At 44.4% G+C, this 17,484-nt stretch overlaps 2 protein-coding genes and 1 long non-coding RNA gene across 5 annotated transcripts; 2 read left to right on the top strand and 1 right to left on the bottom strand.

Moving 5' to 3' along the window:
• Nucleotides 1-1,274: 1,274 nt before the first annotated feature.
• LOC117850056 (transcription factor MYB3R-2) lies at nt 1,275-8,465 on the bottom strand. 2 transcript variants are annotated; one of them, XM_034731835.2, is made up of 9 exons: nt 8,238-8,454; nt 7,922-8,131; nt 6,245-6,296; nt 5,873-5,930; nt 5,124-5,218; nt 4,940-5,043; nt 3,747-3,875; nt 1,820-3,080; nt 1,275-1,611 (listed from the first exon to the last, which is right to left on the bottom strand). In XM_034731835.2, the coding sequence occupies exons 2-8, from the start codon at nt 8,092-8,094 to the stop codon at nt 1,835-1,837; spliced, it is 1,857 nt and encodes a 618-aa protein (XP_034587726.1). In that variant the 5' UTR covers nt 8,095-8,131; nt 8,238-8,454; the 3' UTR covers nt 1,275-1,611; nt 1,820-1,834. The 2 variants fall into 2 exon arrangements, 1 of the variants encoding a protein (XP_034587726.1); XR_011897784.1 differs by lacking the exon at nt 1,275-1,611 and having other exon boundaries at nt 2,941-3,080; nt 3,747-3,925; nt 8,238-8,465.
• Nucleotides 8,466-10,898: 2,433 nt separating this feature from the next.
• LOC117850379 (uncharacterized) lies at nt 10,899-11,884 on the top strand. The gene is made up of 2 exons (XR_011897783.1): nt 10,899-11,541; nt 11,660-11,884. It is a non-coding gene; the product is annotated as an uncharacterized lncRNA (long non-coding RNA).
• A 2,108-nt stretch (nt 11,885-13,992) lies between these two features.
• On the top strand, nt 13,993-15,091 carry LOC117850377 (uncharacterized). Of its 2 annotated transcripts, none has more exons than XM_034732203.2 (2): nt 13,993-14,011; nt 14,090-15,091. In XM_034732203.2, exon 2 carries the CDS (start codon nt 14,193-14,195, stop codon nt 14,859-14,861), a length of 669 nt encoding a protein of 222 aa, XP_034588094.1. In that variant the 5' UTR covers nt 13,993-14,011; nt 14,090-14,192; the 3' UTR covers nt 14,862-15,091. The 2 variants fall into 2 exon arrangements, with proteins under 2 accessions (XP_034588094.1, XP_034588093.1); XM_034732202.2 differs by having other exon boundaries at nt 13,994-14,011; nt 14,087-15,091.
• The last annotated feature ends 2,393 nt before the right edge of the window (nt 15,092-17,484 follow it).

The raw sequence follows: 17,484 nt of genomic DNA, 5'->3' as shown, positions 1-17,484 counted from the left end.
TCAAAAAAAATAATGATTCTTTTGTTTGGTTGGATAAATTATATTGTACCAACTCATCCAGGATGAAGCCATCCCACCTAATACATTATTCTACTAATAAAAATGAACCATATGGTACAAGCAAATTGGTTGAACCCCACCATTCAGGATCATCCATGCATGCATGCATCATATGGTGCATGCAACCAAACACACCCTTGGTCTATGAACTAGCCATATTTACATGTGCATATTTTCCGAGAAAATACCTCCCAGTACCTTGCGAACACCAGCTCTGCGGAAGAGAGAGGGCGTGTCGGTGTCGCGACTTCACGACGACCTGGCGCACGTACAGGTGCCCAACTATACCCGTCACACCTGCTGCACGCTGCGTGTAGAGCTACCTGTTCGGTGCGGCACAGCAATTGCCGCGTAAGGAAAGATCAGCCTCCTTTTGCCGTCGACGGCGACACTTGACAGTTCGGCCTATGGCTCGATCGGTGGACCTCCACTCTTCGCCGTTGCTTCTTGGCCACGCGCGCTCGCTTTGCTTGCTCGATCTCCCAAGCTGGGTAGCGGTAGATGGATGCATGGTTGGACAGTTGGGTACGTGTGCGTACGTGAAAATTGACGGCTCGATCAGGCTAGGCGACCTCTCGCCACCCGTGGCGTGGCGAGTGAACGTCCGCGTATGAGATGCGGATAGAGAATAATGAAACTGTAGTTCGCACGCCATCGGCAACCGAATAACTGATCGATGGCGAATTAACCTTACCAATCTTCTTCTCCTCCAGGGTAGAGTAGAGACTAGAGACCGACTGATCCGTCAGCGTCGTCGATCGTTGTGGCACTGTTCCTTGGTAGCTGAAATTCAGCTGCAAAGGCTCCCTCAAGCGGGCATGGAACAATTAAGTTTTATCAAATTACGCCGGCTGAGATCCGAATTCAGATCTACGACTATGACACTGATGCCATATATTGACAGTTGCACTGCTTGCATCAGTTGGTTCAACATAAAAGGAAACTTCTCCCAGAAAGTACCGTCCATAGCTGGAGTTTACGGAACCGGTAATCCAGCTCTACCTGGCAACGGCAGCTGGTTGTAATAATTCAGTCTTGCTAGACGTAGCCCGGGTCTGGCATCACACAGCACAGGATCGAAATCGGGCGGACAGAAATACAACCCACGATAGTCAACCAATTACGCGTACCCCCCAGGCGTACATTGTTTACAGAAGTTCTTCAGGCACGGCAGCTTCATCTCAAGTTGGAGAAAGAACCCTGTCCGGGGACTATAGAGAAATTTTTTGGTTTTCATTTGTAAGCTTAGCTATGCTTTTTCTTGGTACACAGTTGTGCACCTTCAATCATCTAATATTGGAGTACAATCTGTGAACCCACATGATGTAACTAGCCAAATGCATCCTATATTATGTATATAAAGAAAAAAGATATATTTCTAGGATAAGAGAAGGCTTTGTACACCCCACACCAAGGAAAGAAGGCTGGGTAGATCAATCCAACCAGAAACTATGCTGTTTCTCCGGTAATGCTTTCTATTTGTATAGGAACATTTATTCATTTTAGACGCGTTAGATTTTCTTGCCGACTTCAGTATGCTGTCAGTTGTTCCTGCATGATAGACAGAAAATTAGACTGCCAGTTGTCCAGCTCAGTAACAAGTCTCATGATCAAAGCGTTTCAAGGGCCTATGTGCATATACAATGTGGAGTAAAATGCAAGTATATTTGATAGCTTAACCGCACAGATGACATCTTTCTCATAGGATATGCAGCGAGTTCAGATCACATCCAATTGATGAAAGGAAGTGAAATAATACCTGGATGCTGTAGAATTAAATCAGATCTAACTTGGTTGTGTGTGTAAAGTCCTTGGCTAAAGTTTCCAAGTCAACCATATGCTCCGTCATTTTCATTTCTTGCTTGCTTGAAACATCTGTGTAGGTATTGGTGCATTCAGTCTTCCAGGAAGAATACTTCTTCATAGTATCAGGACTATCATAATTATCCATTTCATCTGATGAAAAATTTAGATGCTTCTTCTCAACGGTTTTCAAGATAGCCATCCTTTTTGACCTTAGTCGATATGGAGGGGAAACATCAAAACTCCCTAAAGTAGCAGATAACCCTTCGTTATCTGGAGGGCCCAGGGACAAAAATGATGCAGTCTTGAATGAATGCGGACTTTCTGTAGTGCACTTTCCCAAGGGAGTATGAAAACTATTACTGTGTAATATAGCAATCTTCAAATTACTATCTTCATCATGTGCTGGTGTCTCCCTTTTTCTTCTCCTTAAAATTGAAGGAGTACCTGGGAAGTTTTCAGCTGCACTCTTCAATATTGATTCAACACTCAGTTGATCTGATATGTCTCCATCCCTAGAAGAGGTAGTATAGCCCACAGGTGGTAGGAATCCATCCTCACAGCATTGTTGTATATGAGGTGTAGAAAAAACAGGGGAGTGACAAGGGACAACATCTTCTAGCTTAGGTATCTCATAACAAAGAGAACCAAAGGAGTTAGACTCATTCGGCAAGAATAATTTGCACATATTGTTGACTGTTTTGCCTTCTACCTTTGCTGATCCTGAATACCCTATTGTATCCGTTGCATGATCAAGTTTTCGCACCTCCACATTGAGCAAGTCATTTTTCAAACGTTCCTTACAAACAACATTTATTTCTGTGCCCTTGTCATGAACAAAATCCATTTTTAGCCCTTGTATTCCTGCTAAAGCAACAGCAGAATAACCACCTCCAAACATCTCACACAATTTTTTTGGCTGAGCAGTTGGCATAGCAAGAGAAAGAAAATCTGAACAGCTCTTAATATTTTTTAAACTGCAAGCGTGCAGATGAGTTGCATGTTCAGAATGGTCAACTATTTCTGGGGGGCGTTCCAAATTGATATTGGGCTCCTTGTTCAAGTCAATATGGTTCCCACCACTTAGCTTTGCCTTTTCATGTTTAAAACTATTGTGAACCATATGCACAGAAACTGGCAGAGCCCTGCTGGCATTGTAGTCACCTAGCCTTTTTCTCAATGAACTATTCCAATGGTTCTTTATCGAGTTGTCAGTCCTGGAGATGAACAAACTTGCATTAGCACAGGTTGAAAAGTATGAGCAGTTGCTTCATTCAATGAGATAATTTATGGTAGTGAAGAAATGCAAAGATGTCATTATTTTGTCAAGAATTTCAAATCCAGCAGCAAAATCTCCAATATCTTTTGGCGGTGGTTTGTTACCATGTTAGGTGGACTTGTGACAAAGAAAAGCTATTTTCCTACCAATTCAACTTATTAATATCATGTTTCTGCCACGAATAAGCAGAGTAACCACATAGCAGAAACAAAAGTTACAAAAGGTTAAGATGACTTAACATGGACTCGGATTCATAATACTAAAATGGAACATAACTAAACATCAAAAGTACACAATTATCCACCTAAAACTTAACCTCACTATATTCCCACACATAACATGCGCATAAACAGTGGGCAAGTACCAAGCAGTCATGTGCACAAAAAAGGTCCTATTATTTCATTGCAGTGGTTGATCCATATTTCCATGGAGCTAGTACATTAAGTCTTCATGACTAATAAAATTCCTGCATTTCTATAATGAATAACTTGCCTCTTAGTTACAACATGCAAATACTTCAAATAACAGTGAAACCAATATTAGGCTAAAGTTATAAGTAAACAAACAAATGTTTTCAGGGAGGGATAATACTATGAGGTAGTACCTTCCAGGAAGAAGTTTTGCAATTTCTGCCCATTTGTTCCCATGCAAACGATGAGCATCAGCAACCACACGCTCCTCCTCAACAGACCAGGCCTCTTTAATTATTTGAGGATCCAAATGATTATGCCACCTAAATTATATGAGTAGCATGAAAAGTGAAGTGTCTTTAAGTCCTTTATTCTGGCAAAAAAAATGGCAAATGCATGGAACCTTACAATGCTCATAGAGGTAAGAAATGATATTCTAATTAAAATGATTAACCACGAAAAATCATGCTATTTTCTGTATATTTTCCCACCCAGAAAAAAAACTGCATATAAGACATGTGCCGCTAGCACATCAAGTACACATGATTTTGCAACTGTGGGCAAACCACGGCATACTTTATAACCTCCACACAACACCAGAAAATCATGACTCCAACAGATCCCTTCAAGGTTTCTCTGTCCCCCATGATAAACTAAACATAAATTGTTCCAGGGATGAGACTGCACAGGAGTGCTGCAGCATTGGAGTTTGAGGACCAAAAGGCAGGAGGATTTTTATCTAGGATATTTATTGTGATAGGGATATAGGAGCTGGGCTGTATGTTTCTATGGGTCATGTCTAGACATCGTGGATGGCATTCAATATTCTGCTACCAGCTTTTGTGATGCTGGTGAAAATCTAACAGACTGCCAAGTGACTTGGATGCTATGCAGTTACCAGGGATAAGATCTGGTGAAAGTTAAAAAAAAAGGACAGTACTACCAAGAAACTTCGAACAACTTTGCAACATCTCAGAAAAAAAGAGCTCATTTTCTGAATTCAAATTTGAAAACAGGATAAAAATGCAAAATCTGTCAGTTGTTAGAACTCGAATCAATGGCCACGCACATCCCAAGTCTTCAGCCAAACTATTGTGGCAGGTGTGAGTTTCCATACTGAGTATGATTATCAAAAGATATATTTGACCAGTTTACATGTATTTCAAAACCCACCTAGAAATTTAGTTTTCCCCTAAATTCTGTTTCCTTTGTAATTACATCATCCTGCCTATAATTAAAAATATCCAATTACCCAGGAGTGTGCTGAAACATTCTTTGAGCAATTTCTACAGTTTACCTCAGATAAGGAGATCTATGAAATATGAATGAAGCATTGTACTGATAATTTTCCTATATCAACACCCTTAGTATGTCATCATATGAATACCTCTCTCGGCATTGTTTACCAATGCGACCATCTAGTGACCTTGCTATCAGGGACCACTTTTTGGGGCCATACTTCTTTACCATATTGATAATGATATCATCTTCCTGTAAAAGAACCCACTAGAAAAATTACAATATGTTGCAAGAATTCATTTTGTGGGACAAAAATTATGAATTGGACAAACCTCTTGGGTCCAAGGACCTTTTATAAGTTCAGGATTAAGAACTTTTTGCCACCTATGCAGGCATTGTACTGATGTTCTATCAGGGAAAGATTCAGCTGCATACAGATAAAAAATCAGAAGTTAGCTTAAAATGAAATGAAACCTTACTTGCTACTCAACAGTCTAAGTAGCTCAATCATTGTTATAAACTACACTTTGTAAGGAGGGTCTTCAAATCCTCTTAGCATAGGGGGGGACAACGAGTTCCACCTTTATGTTGAAAATAAGATATGGGGAGAAATAGAAAATAAAAGGAAAATGATTCAAGCATGCCTTGTAAACTCACTATAATATAAGATACAACAAATTCTAACAAAGTTATAAGAGTAAAAGACTTCACTGGAACCGTAGTCACCAACCCTGTTTCTAATATAATGTCCAAGACAGAACTTACTGACATTATCTTCATGTTTAATCTGCTTCTGTTCCCTTCAAATAAAAATCTGAAGCTACCTCGATTATTGCTGCGTAATCAACTCAGTCTATTTATGTACAAATAAGAGCAAATAGACAACTAGCTTGAGAGACAAAACAACGATCTGAGGACTCTCTTCCACGAAAACACAATATGCCAAATATTTCTACAGCAAATAAGTAGATAAACTTTGAGATACGAGAATAGTGTGCATAAGAAAAGAAATTCATGGTTACTGGTTTTCTCAGAATTGCCTGTTGAATGCACACTAAGGGTTGCAGAGCATAAAGCATACCTATCTTCTTCCAATTTTTTCCATTACAAGCACCCACTGCCTTCCGCAATTTTTCATCCTGCAGCCACATTTAAAAAAAAATGCTAGATAAGCAACAGCTGAGCATTCGTGTGGGAGCGAAGATTAAAAATATCAAAGAGAAAAGACAAAATCCCAGCATTGGTGCACAACTAATGATCATATATCCATTTTTATATTGTAATGATCATTGATATTTAATTATAATTGTTTGTCTCCTAAATATATAATTTTCTATAAAGAAAAAGGACAGTCCATTTAACTGGAAATATAGGGACATTAGATAGGATTTTATTTAAGGTACACTAAAAAAACTGAAAATGAAGTAGAACGAGTCAAGAGAATATCATGTACCTCGTCTAGAGTCCAGCCACCCTTAGCTCTCCTCACAGGGCCACTTGTTCGCCTGATATAATGTAAGATTTGATCAACAACACTGAAGTAAGATATAAAGAGTAATCTAATGAGAAACTAACTAGAATTCAGCACAATACATATTATATAAAAATACAAATTACAATGTACAAACTGCCAATTTAAGAAAGCAACATCCAAGGCAGCACGGTCAAGAAATTGATTCTCATGACGTGGATTTCCCGGTCATTACTCAAGTCTCAGCCGCAACTGATGCTTTTCTTTCATCAAATCGCTTACAAGCATGGAATGGTTTATCAAGATTTGAAACATGAGAAGATATTTAAAACTTAATATTTGTTGACATGGTGAACATTTGTTTGTGGGGAGTTAGTTATTAGTAAGATAAACAAGTTCTCTTTTCAAAAATGGTTCCTTGATATATTTTCTTTGGGGGAAAAAATGGTTTCTGGAAATATGTGGAGTCCGCATGATGAGCTAATTGTGGGCCTAAGTGGATGCAAATTAACTACAGTATTCTGTCAGAGTATCTTCCTATGAAACCCCTTTTTCTTAAATTCATAAATTTGACCTAACTAGGTTCATGCTTGAACCATTGTTCCTATATAGTCATCTCGATGGTCCCTTCACATTTAGTGCAAGGGAAACCAAAAGATAAAAAAACATTCATACATGACCAATGTGCAATTTTCAGCTATAGAAGTATAGAAAACTTACAGAAACACAAACTTATGCAAAATTGATCCATTAAACATCATCAAGAATATTAAAAGAGTGCTCTCATCATAGATCATCATAATGTAAAAGAAGTACATTTTAACCACATACTGAACATGATAGCCTTTGCAAAAGTTATCCAACAAAAGAATCGGACAAAAAAATTGGCTTAAAGCTGATGTGTCACCCATTCACCACACCACCTTTGAAAACCAACAGAAACCACAATTCTCTCCAATGTTAGGAATCGTTGCAAAGTACCTTCAACGTGCCTCAGGCAAAAAATAATTGCATTTCCTAGGACAAATCAACAAAAGTTTTCGATGAACCAGGAAAAAGATGGCAGAAGGCAAGCATCACATATCCACTTTGTGGATACTAGAAATGGCATTAATCAAAAGAATTTGCATGTATCCTTTCCAAACAACTATGACCCAGCACCTGGTAACATCCAAACCAAATAAACCCACTGTGAATCATAATTCCTAAAAGAACCGATATATCACGTAATAGTCTTGCAAATGCAACAAATACACTTCTTCAAACCTAGCATTTTTTAGACACTAAAACTTTAAAAACTCAGCCTTCACAAATGGATGCAAGATACAGCTATTAAACTCCAATAATGCTATGCTACCTTCAAAACTCTACACCTTTGCTGCCCAACAGTCAACTCACAGCACCAGAGTTAGGTTTCCTTCAGAAATGGCATCTAAAACTTCCAAAAGGCAACATATTCTTTCTCGAGATTAAAACGAACAGGACAACCTCATCAGCTAACCTAACAAACCATTAAAAACACCATTTTTCCAAGGCGAACAACAATCCCATCAGTTCCACGGCCCGATCAACTAAGCAAGCAAGCGCCCGAATAAAGTAAACAACCAGTAGTACCGAGCACCAGTGTCTCGGACAGTTCACGGCGGCGGAGATCACTACCTGCGACCAGAGACTGAGTCCGCGGGGTTGGACTCCACCGGCGACATCAGCGCACCGCCTCCATAGCTTCCGGCCTCCGATACCGACGGCGACGGGCTCGACGCCGCCAGATTCCACCAGTTCCCCGTGCTCCCCTCGGGCTCCTCCACCTTCACCGCCGCCATCGCGCCCATCTACCGCCGCAACTACCTCATCAACGCCCGTAGACACCTGAAACAACACAGGAAATGGAGGAAAAAACAAGCTTTCAGTGAAAATTCCCCACAGAAACGGCTGGAAAGACAGAATCAAAGTGGGGCGCCGACGCTCTACGAACCGGATAATACCCGGAACGGGGAATCGGGGAGGATCGAACCGGGACTGCGGGTGATGGCGCGAAGGGGGCGCGAGGAGAGGCGGGGCGGCCCGAAACCCTAGGCGAGGCAAAAGCGCGAGGGTTTTGCCGGGTTCCGCGTCGCGGGCGGCTTCGGTTGTGCGTTGGGGGGGTAGAGGAAGAGCCGGGGAAGGGGAAGATAGGAAGGAGGCGCCTTTCAAAAAACCTCGCCCGTTGAGCAAAAGTGACGAGGAATAATTTACTTCTATTGTTTGCACTTAACACCCTGAACCCTTCGTTATATTGCCGAGATCTGTACTATAACTGAATGGAACCTAGCAACTGCCATTTTCGTCAAACCACAAGGCATGGTGATGGATCACTCGCCTGTTTTTATGGCAAATGTTAAGGTCAAAAGCTGTCTACCAAGTCAGAGATATATATGGAAGTCTATCACATTTTACCGATTAATTCATTATGGTTTGCAATAAATTTTTGAGCTACACATTCTGTCATAGAATTTATTGTACAACGCATTCTCAAGATTCTGGAAATCTCTATTTGGATTCAGAAAGAAAGAAATAAAAATAGATAACCTGAGGCTAAGTAATGAAAATGAGAAAATCACGTGTCACCAGTCATCTCAAAATAATTCGAGCAGCTAAAGCTTTTAGATGCCCCGAAAACTTTCTCGGATGATTTTTTTTTCCTATTTCACTGCTCAAAAGTGTAGCATACTGTGTACTACGCAAATATGTGTACTTACGATTCAAAAAAACAAAGTTCCACAACATGGATCACAAATTCTATTTTAGTTCCCGAGCATATATTTAAGTTCCGCGCAAAACAACCTTTTTCTAGAACAAGTTAGATAAGCGAAGGAAATCCAGAGCAACTAAGCTGCCCCGTGGTTAGTTCTTAGCTGTTTCCAATTGGGGAAACGCAGTTCCGTAACAGGAGGACCGTACTGAAATTCATCGGTCTTTCGAGGGGTTAAGTGAAATGCAGCAGATGACGAAGAGAAGACGTGATCCGTGAGCGGCCGGAAGGCAGCAAAGGCAAACCACCAAACAAGCCAGGAAAGCGACGAGTGGAAGGAATTTCACGGCGCGGCGGCGGTGCCGTTGGGGTGGCCTCGGCGCAAAAGCTAGCGGCGGCTCATGACGACGCGTCGACGCACGCCTCGATCCGGCAGTTGCCGTTGCGGCCGGGCACGCACGAGAGTTTGAACCAACCCCTAACGGCTCCTGTTCCTGGGGCGCGACCGAGGCCGGCGGGGCGGGAGCGGATGGCCCGTCTGATCCTCTTCGCGCCGTCGGATGGGCGCCTGCGTCTTCTCGCGGTCGACGCGCGGCCGTCGGGCCTGCCAAGGTCGGTCAACGGCTGCGCGGCTGCGATCCGTTTCGGTTGCCCACCGCCAAAGTTGGTTTATTTGTCTGTTTTTTACGTGCCGCCGGATGCTGACGTCCAGCGTCTCGAGGTTCTTGTTTGTTTGTTACAGACGTTGGTTTGACAAAACGGCGAGATGTACAGTAGTACGAGTACTACGTGGTACGAGTTTGTCACGGAATTTATTCGAATCGTAAAGGACACACGAACCTACCAGCAAGAAAAAGTCAAATTACTCTCCATATAACAAAGTCTAATGTAACAAAGTCTAGATAACCCCCTAGATATTTCTTAATCTCTTCTAAACTATGCCATTTGGTTTAATTTACCAATACAATTTATCTTTTTTTTCTCGCACAAGTGGAGTTTTAAGTTCAAAATTAGCAAGATGACAGTAGACAACATAAGACGTAAACATTTTGATAGGGTAGGATATTTAATAAAAAATATCATTGAGATACAAAATTATATAAAAACTAATGATGAAAATTCATAAAATATTTTTTTAATATAGATTATGATGTCCGCTGACATCGTGCAAAGTCTCAAATTAAAATTCAACTTCTATAGGGAAAAATAACGAACTAAGGTAAGTTGAACTAAATAGGGTAAGTTGAACTAAATAGCATAGTTTAGAGGATAAATTAAATCAAAATATAGTTTAGAGGTTATTTGAACTTTCATTATACTTAAAGAGATTAATTTGAATTTTTTTCTTAAGTAACGCCTACTTACTAAGCTTTTTGATCTTTGCGGAATGCGTACTATCCTAACACGAATGGATCTAATGAGCTCGTTCACGTTAGATGTTGGAATGATCCTGCCATCATCGGCATTCGGCCCCGTATGCCTATGAGTCTGCCAAAATAAATCGAGCATGCATCACCTATTTAACAAATTTCTACATGCATTTATTTCTTTTTTTCTAAAATGATCTGCATGCATTTCTTGTGTTGCTTGACAGTTGACACGTGCGGGGAACGAGAACGACCTCATCCATCTGCTACGTGCATTCAATTTGTATCGTGGTGAGCTCCCAAAATAACTTATAGACGAAGCTCTACCAAACAATTTTTAAAATAATTTATAGACTGAATTCAAGAGGACCTCTGCCAAATAATTTTCTAAACAGAAATATTTTTTGATAATTCTACGAAGTAATTTTCTAAAATAAATTAAGAGGTTAGGAGCTGCTCCATAAAATTAATAACAAAGAATCACTTCCACTGTAAAATCACTTCAGCTTTGAACGGGAATCATGAGACGTGGAGCTCTAACTAAGCGGCCGGTCGACTCCACTTTCATTCAAAAGACAGCACACCATTGTTGTTCTTGTTCTGACTGAATTGGAATCGGATCGTATGGCCCATCATCGGGCCCAATACGCGGACTGCGGTCGAACCCCGTGGCCCATCATCGGCCGGCCGCACGGAAAGGGGAAGTCACGCTTGCGGCTCGACGGCCGCCGAGTGGGGTGGTGCGGTGCGACCGTGCGGGGGGCTCGACTCGAGTCACGAAGGCGACATCCTTCGCGGCGTTCGCGCGCGGCCGGCGGCCACTCCGGCCACGGCCAGAGCCCGCGGGAATTGCCGCCGCGGAGATCTCCGGTCTCCCCCTGCCTTTCTGGCTTCTTCCGGGTTTGACCCGTTGCGCAGCGCAAGCGGCGTCGGCTCACCCCACGCCGGGCTGCGTCAGCCAACCAGACGCAGACTCGTGTCAGGATGACAGCTTCCCCTCTCCTCTTCTCCACGGGGCCTCGATCTCCTTCCCTGTTTCCTTGGAGCAACCTGGCATTTGCTCCCAAGGGATTCCCCTGCTGTAGTAATTTCAGGAGCCCGTGTTGGACTGCCTAGGTGTTCGATGGTATTCCCCTGAGATGCGAAGAGGCCTGCCGCTCCGCTCTGCCTTCCGTTTGCAGGTGACTTGCGCCCCTTCCAAATCTGATACAGCAGCTGTAGGATCGAATTCTCTCGCTTGCCTGCAGTTGATTCCTCATCATGCTCATCGGTTGACTTTGTATCTGGTTGCTTGTGTAGTGCAAGTGGAACCGTGTCGTTTCACTATGGTTGCTGCTGCCCCTTGGGTTCCAGAACCAATTCTGGGACTGGGCAATGGTTGTTGTGCTGTGTCCACTGCCCCTTTTAGTGGAGCAGTATTCCAGATGTTTTTTTCCTTTCGGAAGACAGTATTCCAGCTGTGAATGTAACGGGCTTTTTGCCTTGTATTTTGTCCAGATGAATTCATGTTTTTCATTTGGAACATCGGTTTACCAGCCTTGCAAACCCAAATTCGTTCCGTTCAAAAGTCAAAACAAAAGCCAGAATTCGTTTTGTTATTATATTTGCTGGAACAAAGTAAAGCGCAATTCCATCGTGTTTTCTTTTCCTTACAATATGCTGATAGTTGGAAAAAACCGGTTGTACAGTAATCATAGCATGTCGTGTGAGCTGATCACCTGCTAGCTCGAGATTTTGAACAAATTTACTGCTTCTCATTGGTGCCAGTGATCTGCATTGAGTAACATTCTTGCGCCTCCTTTTGATTTGGTTTTGTGTACATTATGCGCTGCGCTCACCTAGGTGTTTTAAGTGGTCTCCATATATCATTTACGATAGTGCATTTCAATCCAAAACAATTTAAGCACGAGCAGTTTCGTGCAGGAAACAAAATGAACTTCCTTTAGAGAAGTTTTGTATCTCGATTTGATGTATTCGTGTACTTGCTGGTGACTTTTTTTGTATTCTTAGCTTACAAGGCACATATGAACAACTGGATTGGTAGATGTTTACTTTTACACTTGATGTTTTTATGTACATGCTGCTGATTATATTTTCCCTGTTAGGCAATTCAAGGCCAAGTATGTGAAGACTTGACTCTTCAGTTGGTGAGCCAACTCTCTCAGGCTTAATTCACAACTTTCTTCCATTCAACTAGAGTACTAGTAGACACGTAGATCTGAATTCTGATTTTGACATGACATCTACTCTGGTATCCATAGCTGAGAATAGCTCGTGTGCTTTCTAATCGTGAGCTTTCTGTTACATTGATTCATTGAGTTAGTCATCAATGCAGATTGATTTTGAGCTTCAGACTAGAGCACATTTATATGTTGAGGTTGGTTGGTTGTTGCACTGGAGAAATCATTATCCAGCTGTACCATTGTGATGGCCGCTAGGTACTTCTGTTTGCTCACTCTTGTGCTTTCCCCTCTGTAATCCGCCGACAAAAAGCAATAGGGATAACATCTGAAACAGCTAGCTTCAAAATAGAGTTGGCAGTAAATTAATGCTTTTGCTGTCTGTAATCCTGACTGACATAGTGACATTCCTGGGCTTTTGTTGTCTTATGAGGATTGACTTGAGACATGCAAACCTTTTACCAGGCCGATAAATCTGAATCTTTCCACATGTGCCGACAAGCAATATATCTCAATCCCCTTTTGAAAAGAAGACTTGCAGATATATAATGTATCAAGAGGAGACATTCAATAAAAATGGATTGGTTGCAGATTTGGGAGCTTGCTGTACAGTGTCAACATTCAGTATGATCGTTTGGCTAGACATAAGTTGTTGTGCTGTCGTTGTTGTAGTAATTCCTCAATGGATTCTCTTTTAAGCATAGCATTCTTCCAAGTGTGGGAACAGCTATCTGTGGTGAACTGGTGATAATCTTATATGTCAAGATATTCTACCTGGAGAGCCTCCGACAGATCGGCGAGACCACTCACTTTCATAGCTGCTGTGACCAGAGAAGTGGAGAGGACAACGGAAGCTAAAGCAATGGCTCACCTGATCTGCCGAGACTTGCTGCTGCTTCTGTAAGCCGCCGTCAGGAACGTTGGTTGTTTTTGTTTCTCACAAAACCAATTGCGTGAACAGTTATGTTTCAAGACCTATCTTGCATAGCTTTTATTTTGGGTTCTCTCGTTGGCATCTCTAGATCAATATTCTTTGTCTCTTCGTAGTTCCGTGATATTGCTCCAAGAAATTTATCAATCATTTTTTGAAAAAAAAAATATCAGTCATCTCGAACTTAGTACAAGAACATCTGAAAAATAAATTTGGAATCAGGTTTACAGGTGTGCACCAATGGGGCCTCATTATTCCTTAGCAAAACCTGGAATCATGTGCTGCCTTTTTGTGCAGGCACTGAGAAGCATCATCGTAGTTGGGTTACTTTGTAGGGCTACACTACACGAAAAGGAACAGGTGAAACTATAGACATCAACACAGAAGTAGACACGCATGCGTGCGTGTACAAAGATTCTGAAATAAACTAGTGTTAGCGCGTTTATATATATATATATGGCAAAGACGGGGAGCGTTGCCAACAACGCCTCCGCGTTGCCTGACCAACCTACCCGACCGATTATATACGTTAAAAGAATGGTAAAGCTAAGCTCTTCCTTAATGCCCAAGCGGCTGGCCCTTCACTCTGACAGCACCTTTGTGATATGGTACCAGCAGGCACAGCACAGCGAGGGGGGAGGGGAGCCGTGGGACTCGTCATTACAGCCTTTTCCCCGGACACCATCCCAGCAGCACAGCTCACTCCAGCCGAAAGCACGCCATGGCAGAGGAGAAGAAGAAGCACAAGCACAAGCACAAGCACAAGGAGAAGGACAATGACAAGGAGAAGCAGTCGGAGCAGGCGGCGCACTTCAAGCCGTGCGCCGACGTGAAGGGCATCCGGTTCGGGGGGCAGTTCATCGTCAAGTCGTTCACGGTGCGGCGGGCGTCGCCGCTGGAGCTGCTGCGGCTGCTGGACATCCCGCCGTCGTACCTGAGCGAGTGCCAGAGCCTGCCGTTCCCGTCCACCACCACCTACATGCCCACCAGCTTCACCATCTTGGCGCACCAGGCGTGGCACACGCTGACGCTGGGCCTGGGCACCAAGAAGTCCAAGGTGGTGCTCTTCGTGTTCGAGTCCGAGAGCATGAAGGCGGCCGTGGACCAGCTGTGGCCGGCCATGATCCCGCTCGGGGACGTGAACAAGAAGCTCATCCGCGGGCTCTCCGGCAGCGAGATGGCGCGGTTCAAGTTCCGGAAGGGCTGCCTCACCATCTACGTCTACGCCGTGCGCCGGCTTGGCGCGGCCGGGTTCATGCGCGCCGACGACCTCAGGCGGATCCTGCAGTCGGTGGTGGACCTCAAGGACTTCCTGGACCACACCGCCATGCTCGCCATCCCGAGCCAGAAGAGCATCACTCTGCAGTCCCGGACCGCGGTGGCGCACTGAGACCGCAGCGAATCGGTCTCTGATGGAGCCACAAGAATCTCGATCGGTTCAGCACCGCAGAACAGGTATATGCTGGGCTTGTAATCTTCAGAGGGGCCTCATTCTTTCTCGGTTGGATTCGTTTGTTCAGTGTCGGTACAAGTGTTCACCTCCTCTGCTGGGAGCAGCTGTATAGATCTGTTGAGCAAAAAGTGTTTCAGCAAATCAAGCATAGGTTTTTCCGAAGGCAATTTTCCTTCCATGGATCTTACGTTTGGTATACTCTGGTAGCCTTGTCCCCTGAAATAATCCATCAGTGAAGCCATTCTGTTGTATGGCACTTTCTGGCCATACTGGACCGCGCTTGCTGCTGTAGCTACGGTACAGTACAGTCTTTGGAATTTCTCCGCTCCTACCTACTGACCTACAGTCCCTTTTCCTCGCTACACTCATTGTTTCACAGAATTGCGAGCACCTCTTTTTGTACCAGAATCGCACCCAATTGCATATTGCACAGCTGTTCCTCTCCGGGACGCTGTTGCTTGTTAGGATTGCCAAATGGAGCTGTCGGTATTCACTTCGAAGAAAAATGGAGCTGTCAGTCAGGACTCGAGGGAGGAAAGCGAATGCTACAGGATCCCAGAGAAAGTGGCGGATGGTATCATCCATTTTTCTCTTTTGTAAGCAGGTCTTATCTTTTTATGTGGAAGTAGCCATCATGTCACGGATAGAAAAAGATGTATATATGCTATCTTTTGACCTGTTTGAGGGGGTGACACCAATCTTTCCGAGCATTTGCTCCATGCTCCCAGCCTCCCCTGCAGCAGAAAATTTTGACCGAGAGCCCTCTTCCGATAGAAAGAAATACGCCCGGCAGCGGCAGGGCAGATGCGGGCGCTGTCGCCATGATCATATCATGGGGGGAGGTAAAAGTTAGTTGGGCAGGACACTCGATTCAGTGACGTGCATGATGAGTGGTTGAGCGGCATGGGCCACCCACCACGCCCTTAAATCATGAGGAACAAAAGCCGCCTCCGGGTCGCCCGGCGCCAAAGGACGGTGCAGTCCCTCCCTGGCCTACTGCAACCTCTGCTTCCCAGATCATCATCCACCCTTTTAGTCCTTAGATGTCCTTTGGTGTTAACAAAACCCTCCGAGATGTACCATAACTTAACTTTTCTTTCTGAAAGATATTGTGTACCACGGACTTTTATTAAGCTCATTCAAGCTGAAAGTAGTGCCGGACGATAGGATTCCACAACGGTTTATTATGAAGTAGGCAAGTACTCAGCTGAGATCGAACTGCACAAGTAGCCTTCTCTGACGAGCACTGCCGCACCGGTAGGGAAGCTGGTGTGGCTACGAAGAGATGGAGACCATAGTAGCTTCCTGTCGCCTGATTATCTGATCGTTGTTTGTAAGGAACCGCATCTGCTGGATCAAGATCATTGTAGGGGGGGATCCTAATGTTCCAGCAGACCAGCGACGCAACTAGACACGCATCTCAGAATTCAGATCACAAGTTTGGCGGCTCGTGTATAATTGTAGCCGGAGCGGTAGCTGGCCGACGGGTCCTGGGAACGTCACGCGAGAGGGTTGGTTGGCATCGTTGCCGAGCCATCCCCGGCAGCACAGCACGCCCAGCTAATTTCTGGCGCGCCGGGTTCCCTGCCGAATCAAATGAGATGTGGAACACGTACGGGGCACCTAACCAACCTGACCGAGGCCCCCCGGCCGCGTGCGCTCGATCGCCTTCGCCTTTAAACAGCCGTGGCGACGGGCGATGCCGATGGGAGAGCTCCAATCATCCGCCGGGGGCGAGCGGGCACGGAAAGCAGATCGGGACGTATTTATGCGCTCATGTGGCGGTGCATGGGCAAACCCCTGCCTACCCTGGCTTGGCGTTGGCGAAATGGCGAGCGCGAGCCTTCCCATCCCTGATCCCCCATGGCAGTTGGCACTGGCGCGCGCATGTTCTGGTGCTGGTCCTCGGCCCGTTGCGGGCGCTCATGTCGCGGAGGACTGTTTGAGCCGGCCTCCTTGTTCGCGTGCTGTTTCGGGGGGTACGCAACGAGTTCTGGTACCGTTGCTGGTGACTTGGTCTGATGGCATGAAAGTGCTCCGGTTCCGCGGCTGGTCGTCATCACTCACCAGGTGCACGCAAGGGGGCGGTTGGGTTGACGTGAGCACCGGCCACCGCCTGCGGTCTGCGGGGGATCAGGGAAATCTCGAGTGCGCCGGCCCGTGTCATCGGCTGATCAGCCAGAGCGCGATGGTTTGAGTGGCGCGCAAGCTGGCATCGCACAGGCGGTTGAGGACTGAGGATTTCTTTTGGTCGACACAAACTTTGGCAACAATATTTGGCTTTATTAAACTTGTTATTAATCGTTAATTAAAGGGGGAATGGGAATCTACGAGCGGCGGGAGGAGTCTGACAGTGGATGGATATCTGATATATCACGTTAGCTCTGGCACCATCCTCTGTCCACTCAAAAGGCTTTATCAAACGCTTTTGACTTGCTCTTTCCGTCCTTCCTTTCAGTTTTCGGTTTTCATTTACAAAAAAGGATTCTTATAGGATTTCTGGAGCAAAGCTGATTGGTCCTACTCCTAGCGCCTGCCCCTGAAAAAAAAAACAAAGCAG

Source organism: Setaria viridis, chromosome 3 (genome assembly GCF_005286985.2).
Source record: "Setaria viridis chromosome 3, Setaria_viridis_v4.0, whole genome shotgun sequence".
NCBI lineage: Eukaryota > Viridiplantae > Streptophyta > Magnoliopsida > Poales > Poaceae > Setaria > Setaria viridis.
This window is presented reverse-complemented; position numbering and strand designations above follow the sequence as displayed.